The 13,152-nt window shown below is 35.5% G+C and overlaps 3 protein-coding genes and 1 long non-coding RNA gene across 9 annotated transcripts in view; 2 read left to right on the plus strand and 2 right to left on the minus strand.

The window, feature by feature from the left end:
• Nucleotides 1-606, minus strand: part of LOC117783186 (rho GTPase-activating protein gacU) — a 32,238-nt gene extending 31,632 nt beyond the window's left edge. The window contains exon 1 of the mRNA XM_034620454.1: nt 346-606. Coding sequence (XP_034476345.1) covers nt 346-363 — 18 coding nt within the window. The 5' untranslated portion in view covers nt 364-606. The remainder of the gene's footprint in view (nt 1-345) is intronic.
• A 6,636-nt stretch (nt 607-7,242) lies between these two features.
• Nucleotides 7,243-8,468, plus strand: LOC117785401 (cell wall integrity and stress response component 2-like). The gene is made up of 2 exons (XM_034623385.1): nt 7,243-7,703; nt 7,766-8,468. The coding sequence occupies exons 1-2, from the start codon at nt 7,326-7,328 to the stop codon at nt 8,261-8,263; spliced, it is 876 nt and encodes a 291-aa protein (XP_034479276.1). The 5' UTR covers nt 7,243-7,325; the 3' UTR covers nt 8,264-8,468.
• A 490-nt stretch (nt 8,469-8,958) lies between these two features.
• LOC117785406 lies at nt 8,959-10,290 on the minus strand. The gene is made up of 2 exons (XR_004617509.1): nt 9,838-10,290; nt 8,959-9,217 (listed from the first exon to the last, which is right to left on the minus strand). It is a non-coding gene; the product is annotated as an uncharacterized LOC117785406 (long non-coding RNA).
• A 1,314-nt stretch (nt 10,291-11,604) lies between these two features.
• LOC117785399 (protein TsetseEP) lies at nt 11,605-12,761 on the plus strand. Of its 6 annotated transcripts, none has more exons than XM_034623382.1 (3): nt 11,605-12,065; nt 12,137-12,454; nt 12,575-12,761. In XM_034623382.1, exons 1-3 carry the CDS (start codon nt 11,697-11,699, stop codon nt 12,713-12,715), a joined length of 828 nt encoding a protein of 275 aa, XP_034479273.1. In that variant the 5' UTR covers nt 11,605-11,696; the 3' UTR covers nt 12,716-12,761. The 6 variants fall into 6 exon arrangements, with proteins under 6 accessions (XP_034479273.1, XP_034479271.1, XP_034479272.1 ...); XM_034623380.1 differs by having other exon boundaries at nt 12,137-12,334; nt 12,419-12,761; XM_034623381.1 differs by having other exon boundaries at nt 12,137-12,334; nt 12,431-12,761.
• The last annotated feature ends 391 nt before the right edge of the window (nt 12,762-13,152 follow it).

Consider the following 13,152-nt stretch of genomic DNA (forward strand, 5'->3'; position numbering starts at 1 on the left):
AGAAAATCACTTTTATATCGCACTAACATTTTCAATTCTTTTCAATTTAACTCGATTAATATTTGGGGGACTGATTATTTTATGAATTGCACTTAAATTTAATTCTACAAATTATTATATAGTACTTTGGAAATAATATATGTAAAGTAAATTGCAAACTTTCATTAAGTTTCATACCACAACCCTTTTCAAGATATATAAAATGTCTTCCACTCTCTAGGCTCTCTTCTTTTCCCAGGGTAAAATTTCTTTTTCTTATTTCTTTTGTTGTGGTTATTTTTTTGTTACCCAAACGTTTGTTTTTCTACCCTGGGTAGAAAAACTTTTGACTGCAACTGCACTTACCAATGCCTTGGATACCATGGCGTATACGTGTTATGTACGTTGCGTGGTTAAATGCGGAAACTTTAAAGGTCGCTTTATGTTTTTATGTGTTTTACATTAATTTTGCAAGCATACGCGACTTAAGAGCAATAAATAGTTATTTAAATTTTAGGTATATATGTTTTAAAGTGCGATTTGCATTTCCGATGTGATCGTTTTTCTTTATTTTAATTAATGTGTTGAGTTAGGATCGCGCACGAGTCTCTTGCGTTGTGGTTATTTTGGCGAGAATGAACGTTAGGCAGCTGAGCAACTCGCCATTTATAATGCGGCACTGGCTGACGCCTCAGAGTAGGCAGCACTATTTATATTTACATAAAATAAATAAATACTGCTCGTCTATTGTTAGATATGCCACCTGTTGTTGATCTGTGTGTGTGTGTGTGTGTGTCACATTGGGAAACAGTGGGAAAAGCCCTTTGCGAAGTGCAAAAATGACAACACGCAATTTTTTTAATGCAATACGAGGTAAGCTGTTGTCGCTTATCTGTCTGTCTATGTAAAAGAATGTCAGTGTGTGTATGTGTCTCTTGTATATTAGAAGCGAGTATAATTGCCATGGCAAATCAACAGCAAGATGATCCAGAGAGCAGGCGCAGAACAACCACAAGATACTCTTTAAGCACACAAAGAATCGAGGTTGTACATAGAAAGAGAAGTCTGTTGCAGTGGCAGCTTACAGAGCAGCAGCCTTTTCATTATCTACTATTTATATAGTATATATACATATATAAACAGGGGTAACTGTTGCCCCTATTACGTAGTTTGGGAATATTCCGCAAACTGATAACATTTGAATTTTGGCTTGATTTATGAGCCGAGGCATGAAACACTGTACGAGGCTTATCAGCTCAACAGCAACAACAATAACCGTGTAACGTCGACGCAAATTTAATCATACTCATGGCACCAATAACCCCATCCTTTCTACTCTTTACTGTCCTACTGCCTCATAAAATACTAATACTTATTTATTTATTTAAGTGTAGAGCAATAAGCCTTGCATTTTGCATAGTTGTGCACTTAATGCCTGCATAAATTATGCAATTCCAATGCAAATTGAGTTTTTGGCGAAATTAAAGCGTAACACATATATAAGCAGGCTTTAATACAGTTGAAATTCCCATTCAAATTGAAAAAGTATACAAAAAAAATTAAACAATAAAATTCTTTCATAATTTTGACTGACTGAAAGTTTGACTGTAATGCATAGAAGATATGAATTTCTATGAATCAAAACCTAAGAATTTTATATTTTATGCATTTTCATTAGATATTTTATTAGTGCAGAGCGCCTAAAAATATTGCGTTAAAAAGTATGCTATAAAAATTAGATGACAAGAAACTAGAATGTTTGCAGTCCGCAAACTGTAGCATAGTTTCAGCCAGGCATTTTATTGTCAATTCAGTGCGAAATTGCTGAATTCTCTAGTGAATTCCAGTTGTTAAATTCCACAACCCGCACAAATTTAGCTCATTTATCTGCAGTACGAATAGCTTTGATCGTCAGCTGTAGCATTTTGTACCTTTCTGCAACATGCAGAGTTGGCCAAGTTTGGAATTGTAAATAGCAGACTTAATGCGTATAACCGTTATTTGGCAGTAGCTAGTTTAAGTGCATTCATGTGGCTTAGTGAGTTGCACATATTTGCTTCTGTTGGCTTAAGCGCTATTATTGCATTTTTCAGATAGCAAAGATTCCTTCTTTCACATTGATTATATCAACATTGTTGGCAAATATTTATTATGAACCTTAAACGCTGCCTAAGCTGCGACAATAGATATAACATAGCTTATATAAATAGCTACTTATGTATATAAGTATGTTCTTGAGATTCCAACTAACTGATTTTGAGTTGAAGTTTTCTGGGGCCAACTTCCTTTCCTTCGTGCTTCCTTTTTCCTCTATTCCTTTTTTCATGGCGCCAACAATTTTGTTGACTTCATTTTGTGTTTCTGCGGCTTTTGCTGCTCGTTGCCTCTTTTGGTCAGGCCGACAAGCCAGCAACTTTTGACTTTTTCGCATCACTCAGTTTCAGTTTTACACATTTCTCTAATATTATTTTGTATTTTTTTGTGGTTGCCATCTTAAAGCTTATGAAATAGTTTCGCAGCGACAACTTTGTGCGCTTATTCACTGTGGTTCTCAGTTCTCCTAGCTTTTCTCCCTTTTCTCTATTTTTTTTGCGGTTCTTAGGTAGTTATTTGCACTCTAGTAAATATAAAGAACTTAACTGGTAAGTAAATAGGTCGCAATTAAATTTCATTCTTATGACTTGTTATAAATTGGTTGAAGAACCTTTTAAATAAAATAAACTTTAGCTTAAATGTGTGGATAATTTCTGCTTCACTCTATTAGAGCTACCAACATTTTATTGTTAAGGCTTGGAGAAAGTGGATAAAAATATTTTCACATTCAAAAATTGTTATTAAGCCCAAAAGGAATTTCAAGATTGTCGTAATCGAGCCTCTAAATTGAGCAGCAACTTCTTGACGACTTGTAACATAAATTTAAATCCAAACCAAATTCATTTTTACGAGAGTGTAAAGTGAATCTTTGTAGTCGTTGTTTAAGTTGTTATGAGAAATTTAAAACAATAATTGAAACTGGCAGCAATTACATGCAACAGAAAGGCCGCAACAGAGGCCAGACTTCAGCTGCAGCATGCAACAACCTCTCTAATATTTCAGTAAGAGAACGAGTAAGAGTAAGAGTAGGAGAACGAATCCGAGTACTCGTACAAATTTAATTAGTTAGCATTCCATTCGTTGCACTCAAATGACTGACTGGTTGGGGAGTCAAAACAGTTGGTAGACTCTGCCAGCTGGTCATGTTGTGTTCAGACTCTAACCAGTCTCTCTGTGTGTGCAACAAGGCGAAAGTTTTCATTATTATGCAACAGTCTGGACTCGGTTCGGTTTAGTATTTGGTCGGCGACTGCACTTTATGGCAACTGGCAGTAAGTCAGGTTTTGTTCCTTCTCCACTTGGCTAATAAAATTTTTACTGCAATTACAATTAGCTGCAGTATCCGGACACTTTTGATTGTCGTCGGCAGCGACAAGTTCATTACATTCTTCATGGCATTACTTTAATTAATTTTCATCAAAACAGAGAACTATGATGCCGCCTCTATGGCTCGTCCGCCGTGAGGTATGTCCGCTATTTTGGCTGAAATGATAGTTGATTATAATCAGCGTACTAAATATAATCTTTATAGACAATGCGGCATGAAGCCTAATCGGAGAAAATTGACGCAAATGCTTTGACAGTAATCAAACGCCCACAGAGCATAAAACACATGAAAACTATTGTCGATTGCAATCTGCAAAGTTAAAGCGTGAAAATGGCGATGGCTGAACTATCAGTTGCCTTATTTTTTTAGAGCTGAATAAGTATCGATCGTACTATAATTTAAATTAAATTAATTTATATTTAATTAAAATTATACTATCCCAAGTTAAATTATTTAAAATGTTGGGAATTAATTATTTAAATATTTTAATATGCTTAAAGAATTAAGAAATAATTAAAAAACAACTGAAAAAATAAAATAACACAACTTGTAAACAATTTAGTAAGTGCGCAGCTCAAATTCAAATTTATTGGCATACTTAAAATGAGTATCAGGGTAAGAGTACTGTCTTTAGACTATCAATTTTAAATCGTAGTGGAGCTTATCTGTATATTATGCCAAGTTATAAATTTACGTATTATTTTCTATCACGCATTATCAATGCGATAGTGCAAGTGAATTCCCCTGCAAACTAGAACTTTGATTACAGGGTATGGAATACTGTGTGAAACTGCCAGCAGGAGCTGAATGATTGCCACTGCCATTGCCACTGACTGCTGCTGTATCTGTTGCCCCTATTGTTGTTGCTGATGCCCTTCAATTTTATTCAATAAGCTTGTTTATGACACAGACAGCAGACACGCATTGCAGCTAATATCGAACAAGCGTTTTAATTGAATTTCACGCGCTTTCATAAACTGGAAGCGTGCCCGTCAATACTAGTTCTGTGTTCGCTTTGGCAAGTTTTATGACGATTTCTATTTGTAGTTCTATTCCTGTTGCCAGACAGTCCTAGCATACAGCCGCACGAGGAAATCACATTTAACCGCATCCATTCCCACTCCAGGCACATTCATCCACATTGAGAGAGCGTGTTTAATTGTCCGCACTTCTTGTTATTGCAATCGTAAATTCTTTTGTTATTACTGCACAACAATTTGTTGTGTTTCCCTCTCTCTTTCTCCCTTTTGGACTCGCACACAGTTGCACTTAAGTATATTATGTACATGTATAAAAATAACTGTGACATCAGTGCGTATACTTAATGCTTGTTGTAAAAATAATTAACGCCAATTGTTTTTCGCCTCACGTTATATTAGGAATTATTACCAACAATATGTGTGTAAGTGTCTTTCCCTTATTATATATTTGCTTTTTAATTACATACTGATAACCATCAACTTCCTACTATCGCTATTTCTATAATAAAAAAAATATCAATAACAATTGTTCGGTTATAATGTTTATACTAGTGTCATCCGCATGCTTGCTGATAAAATTGCTAAAATTCTCTGTATATCAAATAGTTAGACGCAACTCTAAAGGGTTTATAACAAATCCAATACATTTTGAAACTTTAATACTCGTTCGATGCAATAAGAGTGCAACATTTTTCGCCACAGCATTTTTATCAGAAGTTTTAGGAGTGGAACAACGCTTTCGTCACTCGATTAAAACATTGTTGAGGGGATTTTATAAGATAGTACATATATACTTCAGATTGTCCATAGTATATGTTGTAAATTTAACGATAATCTGATAACAAATGAAAATTCTAGGAATATTTTGAATGCAATTTATAGCCAATTATCTGCTGATAAAGCAAGTACTCTTCACACGTTTATTTTCAAATTGCTAGACAACAATTATAAAATGCATTATAAATCAATAAATATTAATCAAAATATAAACAATTAAATTAATATACAATTCTGTATTTGCAAGGCCCAAAAAAATCCAGAATTTTCATACTTATAAATGTCAAGAACTTGAGAGTATGGGAATCCCGAATCCCAGTTGTCAAATAAGAATTGAGGTGAGAAGGTTTTCGATAGTCAAAGATAAAGCTGGGACAAACTAGAATACAATCTAAATAGCTTGTAATAAATTCTATAAAAACAATTACTGCTGGTTATCAATTGCTTGTTTATTTGTTATCAACAATTGATTGTAAAGCGTTTTTTTTTTTTTTTTGTATGAATAGTCACGGGTATTCCTGGTCACGAAATCGGAAATGAGCTATCGTAATCAATAAAATGATAGCGAACGATAATTGCACGTTAGTCACAACTGGTGGGATTAATTATGATGTTTTAAATTGAATTTAGAGCAGAAGTGTCGTAAATTAATTTAACGTTTATCAAAGTTGATTTTTGCTAGGATTTACTGTGGTGAATCATGTTTGCAACGGGAAGATGGCCAAAATAAAATAGAGTAAGTGTGTTTAGCAAACAATTACAATACGAGAAGTTAGCCATTTTCAACTTGCAGCTGCTTAGTTCGGTTGATTTGTGGCAATCCATCAGGAGTTAACTCAACGTAACTCAATGTCGACCCGACATTTGCCACACGACTTCATTTGCGCTGACAGCTCTTGAAGGCGCCCCAAGGCGGGCAACCAACTCGTTAGCTGCAGTTGCAACACAACGCTTAGTATGCAGCTACGTTGCCGGAAGGCGCTGCATTTGCTTTTAAGTAAATAAAATTAATCATACGCTCTGTGGTACGGCGAGGCAGAAGCGCTCCATCTCGACATGCATCAAACAGCGAGGGCGCTGAAATTGGAAAATTGAAAATGCATTGTTAGATGCCCCAGCTGACAGAGAGAAAGATAGAAGGAGGAGCGCTGAGAAATGCAACAGGGGGAGGGAGAGGAGGAAAAGAAGTTGCGGCAGCGCCTGAAAAATTGCTGGCATTTTGCGAGAGAATGAAAATGAATTTCGCCCGTTTTGAAGGTTGAAAACCTGATGCGACGCATTATATGAAGTGCTTCCTCGACTATCTTCGGCTTCTTTTTTTTTTTCTTGCCCGAAATCGTATTTGGCAATTACTGAAAGTTAACGTTCTTCAAGTTCATTCTACGAATTACTGCACAATCTATTGTTGTTTACCATTTTTTTTAATTCTTTTTTAAAATCATTCTGATTTGACATTCAATTGAATGATAAGTTGGTCGAAACGGAAACGTTTTGAGTGCTTAGTCAGAGATACTACTTGTGTTCGGGGGCTTGACCGGCACGTTTGATTTCGTTCTTGCGTAATTATTAATGGCTGACAAATATATCCAAGGAATTAATTTGATAACAAAGACAACGCATTTGGCATTTAAATTAAATTAATGGATTTCAATACAAAGTCTAACAAATTCGCGAAATTCCTCACGTTGTTGTGCGCTGTAACAGTTCGAGTAGGGTATACGAGTTCGCAGCAGAAATCAGCAAAAATATACATATATTCGATATAATATCCTTGATGATCTTTTCTATTTAAAAAAAAAAAGGAGTGGTTAAAAATGTGATAAATTTAATAAAGTATAGTTAAAAATTAAATGAGCTGTTAAAAATATTTGAATGTATTTTTAGAATCAATAGATAACGCTACCACATTGATAACAATTTCTTACAGTTTATACAAAAACAAATTAACATTTTTTTTACCAAAAATGTAGGGCATTTTGATGATTAAGTTTTGATCATATCAGCCTGTCATGTTTTGAAGCCCAAAGCCTTAGGTCTATAACATTTAATACATGACTCGACTATAAAAACTGTGGACACTTGCGGTTGCCATCGAAGTCGACAGTGGACAGTAGAGTCAACATAATCGAAAAATATATCAAACAAATACGTAAAGGAAGTAAATTAAAATGAATTTCATTAGTGGATTCCTGCTACCGATTGCCTGCCTGGTTGCCTGTGCCTGGGCAACTCCTCATCCCACTTGGGGGGAATCCAAATTGATGCAGGCGATGCGAAGCACCAGCGACCTACAGCAGAGTAATCCTTCGCGTTCCCTGGAATGCTTTCAATACTATAGCGATGTCTTCGATCAGCTGTTAAAGCAGTATCAGCTGGACTATGCAAATTGCCAAAATACATCGAAGCTGCAGATTGCTGAGGTGGACGATAAATACAAACAGGTGTTGAGCTCCCTGAATGACACTGCAGTCTCCAGCTGCCAGAAATTAATTGATTGTAGCTATCAAGCCGACAGCTTGCAAGGATTGTCCTGCTACTCAGATGTGGTAAGTGAAGCTTTTGAGATACTCGAAAATATTCTTAAAATAACATTGTATTAAATTTCTAGGCCAGTGGAAATGTCAGAGCCATGTATAATATTTCAAGCACGGCCAGCGATTATTATGGCGACTTGCAGCAGGACATTCAATTGATTCAGTTCAGAGAGAATCAGTGCATCAATAACTCACAGCGCAGCTATGAACTCAACACGGATCAGGCGTACATTAATCTACAGAATTGCTTAATTGGTCTAGAACCCGTGCCCACAAAGACTCCTTTGACAACGACATCTGCCGCATCAATTGGAACTTCTTCGGAAACTGCCACAGATTCAACACAAAGTCCAACTGAAACTTTCTCAGAAACATCAACACAAAGTACCACTGAAGTTTCCACAGAAACATCAAGTGCACCGACTTCTGTTTCAACTGGACGTACTCGACGTACTCGTAGTCCTAGGACCTCAACCACAACCAGTTATTCCACCACCAACTCGGGAGTATCCGGTTCCCAGAATAATCTGAGTAACGAGCTGAAGAAATGGCTCAATTCGCTAAGACACTAGACTACATGGTTTATGAGATTTGAATCAACAAACATTAGACAACTTTTCTAATTTACTTGGGGTAAATAAATGGACAAACTACATAATGGAATGCAAGAAAAGGTTGCTTATGGCAATCCAAACATAATGTTTAGAAAATATTGACGGAGGCCACATCAAGTGACAACTTAAATAGAAAAACTTAATTAAACCAATTGCAAGTCAACGAGTACGAGTATAACTTACATAATTAACGGGTAGAGCTAGTAGTACTGTGTGATTAACTAGCACATACCCATTACGTGTAATTCTTCCATATAAAGTTTAATTACCAATGACATTTGATACTCGAACAACTTTTACGAGAATTATAAACATTTTTATAATATACAAAAATACAAAATAAATGCATTTAAGCAAATGAAATGTGATATCGTTTAAATTGATTGATTAAGGTATGAATAAGGTGTCAAAATATCTTTAAAATGACACCTGTTACTTTCCAGAAATTTGTAGAGTAATTAAAAACAATTGAACATTTACGATAATTGATTTAAAAACTTATCATTTGTATTGAAAGAAAATATGGCTTACAATTTAATTGTGCTTTACCAGTTAAAGCTGCAGAGAGAAATAAAAAAATTTCCTTTACATACTCCTGTTTCTGCTGGCATAAGTACAGGGTATGCTAAGCAGTTCACATTAAGAATTGCTTATTTTTCTTGTGGACAAAAAGTTTTGCATTTGCTGCACTTTCATTTCACATTTTCCAGTTATAGTTGGGCAAAGCTTAAGGCCGCCTTAAGTCGATCCATGTTACTACAAATGGTAAATTTAAGGTCAAGCATTTAACAGTAAAATATACAGTTTGTTGCCTTGTTGCTTTTAGCGAACGGCGATTTTCATTTAATTTTAATTTTGTTTGTCTTTTGATTGCAATTGTTGTTGTTGCTGCTGCCTGCGGCATTGTTGTCACTGCAATTAAAACAAATTAGAAATGTTGCCCCACACACACATACACAGATATACACATTAGAGTGGGTCAATTTGTATGGAGTAAGAAAAATTCGTTATCTGCGATGAATTCTAAGAAAAATTACGCAAGAAACCATAGGTCTAAAATCAATATCGAGCTTCTACTTTTCAGAGAAGCTATAACTATTTCATAAATTCGTAATTGTCTGTTAGGTATAACTTACCTCTAAAACAAAAAATATTACAAATCTAAATAGAGGGCGATTTATAATGAATTTAGAGATAAAAATAGGTTGGCGTTCTCTTTTCAATTGAATTTTAAAATTAATGCAAAATGAACTATTTTATTTAAGCTTGACAAAAGTGCATATGCTTAAAATAAATTTTAAAAAAACTAGCTAAGACCGCCAACAAATTCTTATCTCTAAATGCTTTTTTGAGGCTTTTTTTTTGAGGTTAGTTTTACAAAACACATGAAAACCTTTCTCGAATAAAATGGAAGCTCGATATTGATTTTAGACATGTGGTTTCTTGGGCAATTTTTCTTAGAATTCATCGTAGATTACGAATTTCATAACCGCTTTGTCGCGAAAAAAATGGACCCACTCTAATACACATACCTCCAAAATGTAGCCAATAACTGTTGGGAATGTCCTTGCCACAGGATGGAGCCATGGGCTGATTTAAAGCGTCGCCTAGTTGCACTTTTGTGTGTGCAATGTTAATGCAGTTGCAGTTGCAGTGTCCTGTTTACCCCGTTCCTGCGATGGCAAAAAGTTCTCGCACAAAGAACGCAATTAAGATATGCAAATTAGCAATTGCCGCTTTCTCCTCGTGCCTTTCTGTGGTTCACACACCCACGCACAGGTGTTGAGCACGTTCTTCTTCCTGATGAGATTTTTCATCACTTGCAAAATAATTTTTAAAATATAAATAAAATAATTAAAATAGGTACACTTGCAGATTTAATTATAGAATTGCTTTCTTTGCTTTTAAAGTTGACTCATTAACTCACATTGTCTTTGGAAGAACCTTATGGGATGGAAATTCTCTTCCTGATTTTCTCACTTTTAGAGAAGACTGATAGCAATTATCTATATTATTTTACTAAACGATTGCAATGATTTAAAATAATAATTGTTAAACCCAAATTACTTGTGGACTTTTATAATAAGAATTAATTTAAGTTCTCACTTTAGATCTAAATAATCAAAACAGAAATAAAATTAATTTGCATATTACAAGTTAAAAATACAAATTTATCCTGTTCAAAATTTATAATTTTAAATAGCAGAAGCTTAAAAATTGAGGTTTTTAATACTCTGGAAAAGAGGTAACATTCTGCAAACGTTAGACTGAATTAAAATCGTTATCTTCAATTAAATAAATACTATCTATCAAAAAAACTATCTATAAAATTAGCAAGCTTACTAAGATTACTATCAAAACTAAATATCATTTTGAATTGCAGTTTTTATTTGACTTTTGTACTTATGAAATTCCAAAATGATTCATACTCTGTTGTCCATCAATTTATGTACTTAATTAATAGTGACGTAGTAAAGCACGTGGTGCGAAGAGTTGAGAAGGTCGCAGACAGACAGACAGACAGAGATTAGTTTTAATTGGGTTAAGACAAGTGTAAACAAATGCGAACTTCTATTAACAATGTTATTAAGGCCAGATCAATAAATGCTAGGAATTGTGGCTGATACTGATCCATAGAAGAATTTCAAGAATTAAATTAATTATTTGTACAATAATTGTGTTCATCCAATGCTCGTGTGCTTGATATCTAAGAGTGTGTGAGCAACTGATAAGAGAGCTGACCAATCGCAACACATGATGACATCCATATTTGATAAGGAGCCTAAGCAAAACCACCCATTTCAAGTAGTAAACTGATTAGCCATTTAATTGATATGGTTTTCCTTGGAACAATAATATAGAAATGTTATTTAAAATAAGCACTCGATGAAGATAAGATCAAAGCTAAAAATAGACCAGTCCAATGCCTCTCATAGACGAGACAATCAGCTGAATATGTACTGCTAGATATTTATTTGGGTTTTCATTTCCTAAAAATATTCAAGTATGTGCAAATATTTTGTATTTGAACTTTCACGAGACGCAATAAAGAGTTTCAAGATTATTCCTGACGTTGAAAGAAATGTTCAATTGTTTCCAGGGAAATGTTATTCGCCGTCACCGGTTAATGATAAGAATGATAATGCCAGCCGACTTTGATAAGGTGATAGCTAAAGTGATAGAACCAAATCTAATAACGTAATAACAATGGCAATAATGTACAAGTAAAACACAACATGTTATTTTTTTATGGACCGTACCACTTGAGAAACGGACCTATAAATATGGAAGTCGCTTGCGTTAAAGTCCAATAACGAATCCGACGTTCAAACCAAACGAATCAAACAGTTTTCTTTCCATTAAAGACACAAATAGTTATTTTAACTAAAATATGTATTCGAAAGTGTGTGTGTTGCTTTTGGCCATTGGCCTTAGCCAAGCTGTGCCCCAAATTCACTTGCCCGACGTTGGCCTGATGAACTTCATGATCCAGTCTCGTGATATTAGCCAAGATAATCCAACACGTTCCCTCTCCTGCTTCGATTACTATTTGCCATTATTGAGCGAGGTTGCTGAAACCTACAAGACAGATTACGCGAAATGCTTGGATGTTGCCGAAGCATCCCGTCAGCAAATCAATGATAATACCGAGGATGATCGCACCCAAATTAATCAATCTGCCACCGATGCCTGCAAACTTTTGGAGACTTGCAGTAAGGAAGAGAATTCCATTCCATACTTTGATTGCTACACGAATGCCGTAAGTTGAATAGCTCGATGAGATTTGAAAAAAAAAAGTATCCTAACTCATTTTTCAAACATCATTTACAGGGCTCCCAGAATACCAAGACCATGTTCGAGATCTCGGCCAATTCGGCGGAGTTGTTGGCCCAGGTGCGTGAGCTCTACCGTAACATAGACGTCGATCAATATATGTGTACCAACAAATCGGAGCGTGCCTATGTGGAGAATACGTCCAATGTCTATGAGGAGTTGAACCTGTGTGTGAGCGGAAAAGCGCCTGTGCCCAGTGATACCACAACCCCACCACCAGCTCCGACCGACGAACCGACCGCCGAACCAACCGCCGAACCAACTGCTGAGCCTACCGCTGAACCAACTGCTGAACCGACCGCCGAACCGACCGCCGAACCGACTGCCGAACCAACTGCTGAACCGACTGCCGAACCAACTGCTGAACCAACTGCTGAACCGACCACCGAACCTACCGTCGAACCACCTACTGTGCCTACCGCTGAGCCGACCCCAGAACCGACCCCTGAACCCACAACAGAAGACGACTCGCAGAAGGAGAATTTTCCCGAGGAGGATCTCTCCCGTGCCGCACTCGAGCAAAACAATTTGAAGAGCATGATGGCCGACATCCAAAAGTGGTTGAAACGCCATTAAACCATTATTAAAAATAAGTCGAGTTTGCAAAAGAAAAAAAAAGAATTTATCCATTTAGTATCAATATCGCAATAATAAAAAAAATGATTAATTTATAACTAAACTTCACTGTCTTCAATAATTAAATAAAGAGCAATTGGATTACATTACAAGATGTACCTATTAGTGTTGTTCCCGTAGTTCGCCTATTTAACTAATTGGAAATAATCAACATTATGATAATTAATCAGTATTTAGCTAAAAATTAAAAATAAAGATGAAGTTCACTCTCTTCAATAATCAAATAAAGAACACTTAAATTCAATAAAATGATTTTGTTTTGTCTTGTTGAAAGTTCCCCTGCTTAACTTATAATAAATATAATATAATAATAATCACTGATAGCTGCCATTTCAATAATGAGTCAGCGTTCAGTTAAATAATAGGTACAGTGTTAC

Source organism: Drosophila innubila (assembly GCF_004354385.1).
Source record: "Drosophila innubila isolate TH190305 chromosome 2R unlocalized genomic scaffold, UK_Dinn_1.0 1_C_2R, whole genome shotgun sequence".
NCBI classification, from domain to species: Eukaryota; Metazoa; Arthropoda; class Insecta; order Diptera; family Drosophilidae; genus Drosophila; species Drosophila innubila.

What these genes read in the sequence shown, in the direction of transcription:
- LOC117785399 (XM_034623379.1), top strand. Translation starts at nt 11,697, where the DNA reads ATGTATTCGAAAGTGTGTGTGTTGCTTTTGGCCATTGGCCTTAGCCAA. An exon ending in TTGATTGCTACACGAATGCC is followed by an intron (nt 12,066 to 12,136) that starts GTAAGTTGAATA and finishes CATCATTTACAG; the next exon opens with GGCTCCCAGAATACCAAGAC.
- LOC117785401 (XM_034623385.1), top strand. Translation starts at nt 7,326, where the DNA reads ATGAATTTCATTAGTGGATTCCTGCTACCGATTGCCTGCCTGGTTGCC. An exon ending in TGTCCTGCTACTCAGATGTG is followed by an intron (nt 7,704 to 7,765) that starts GTAAGTGAAGCT and finishes TTAAATTTCTAG; the next exon opens with GCCAGTGGAAATGTCAGAGC.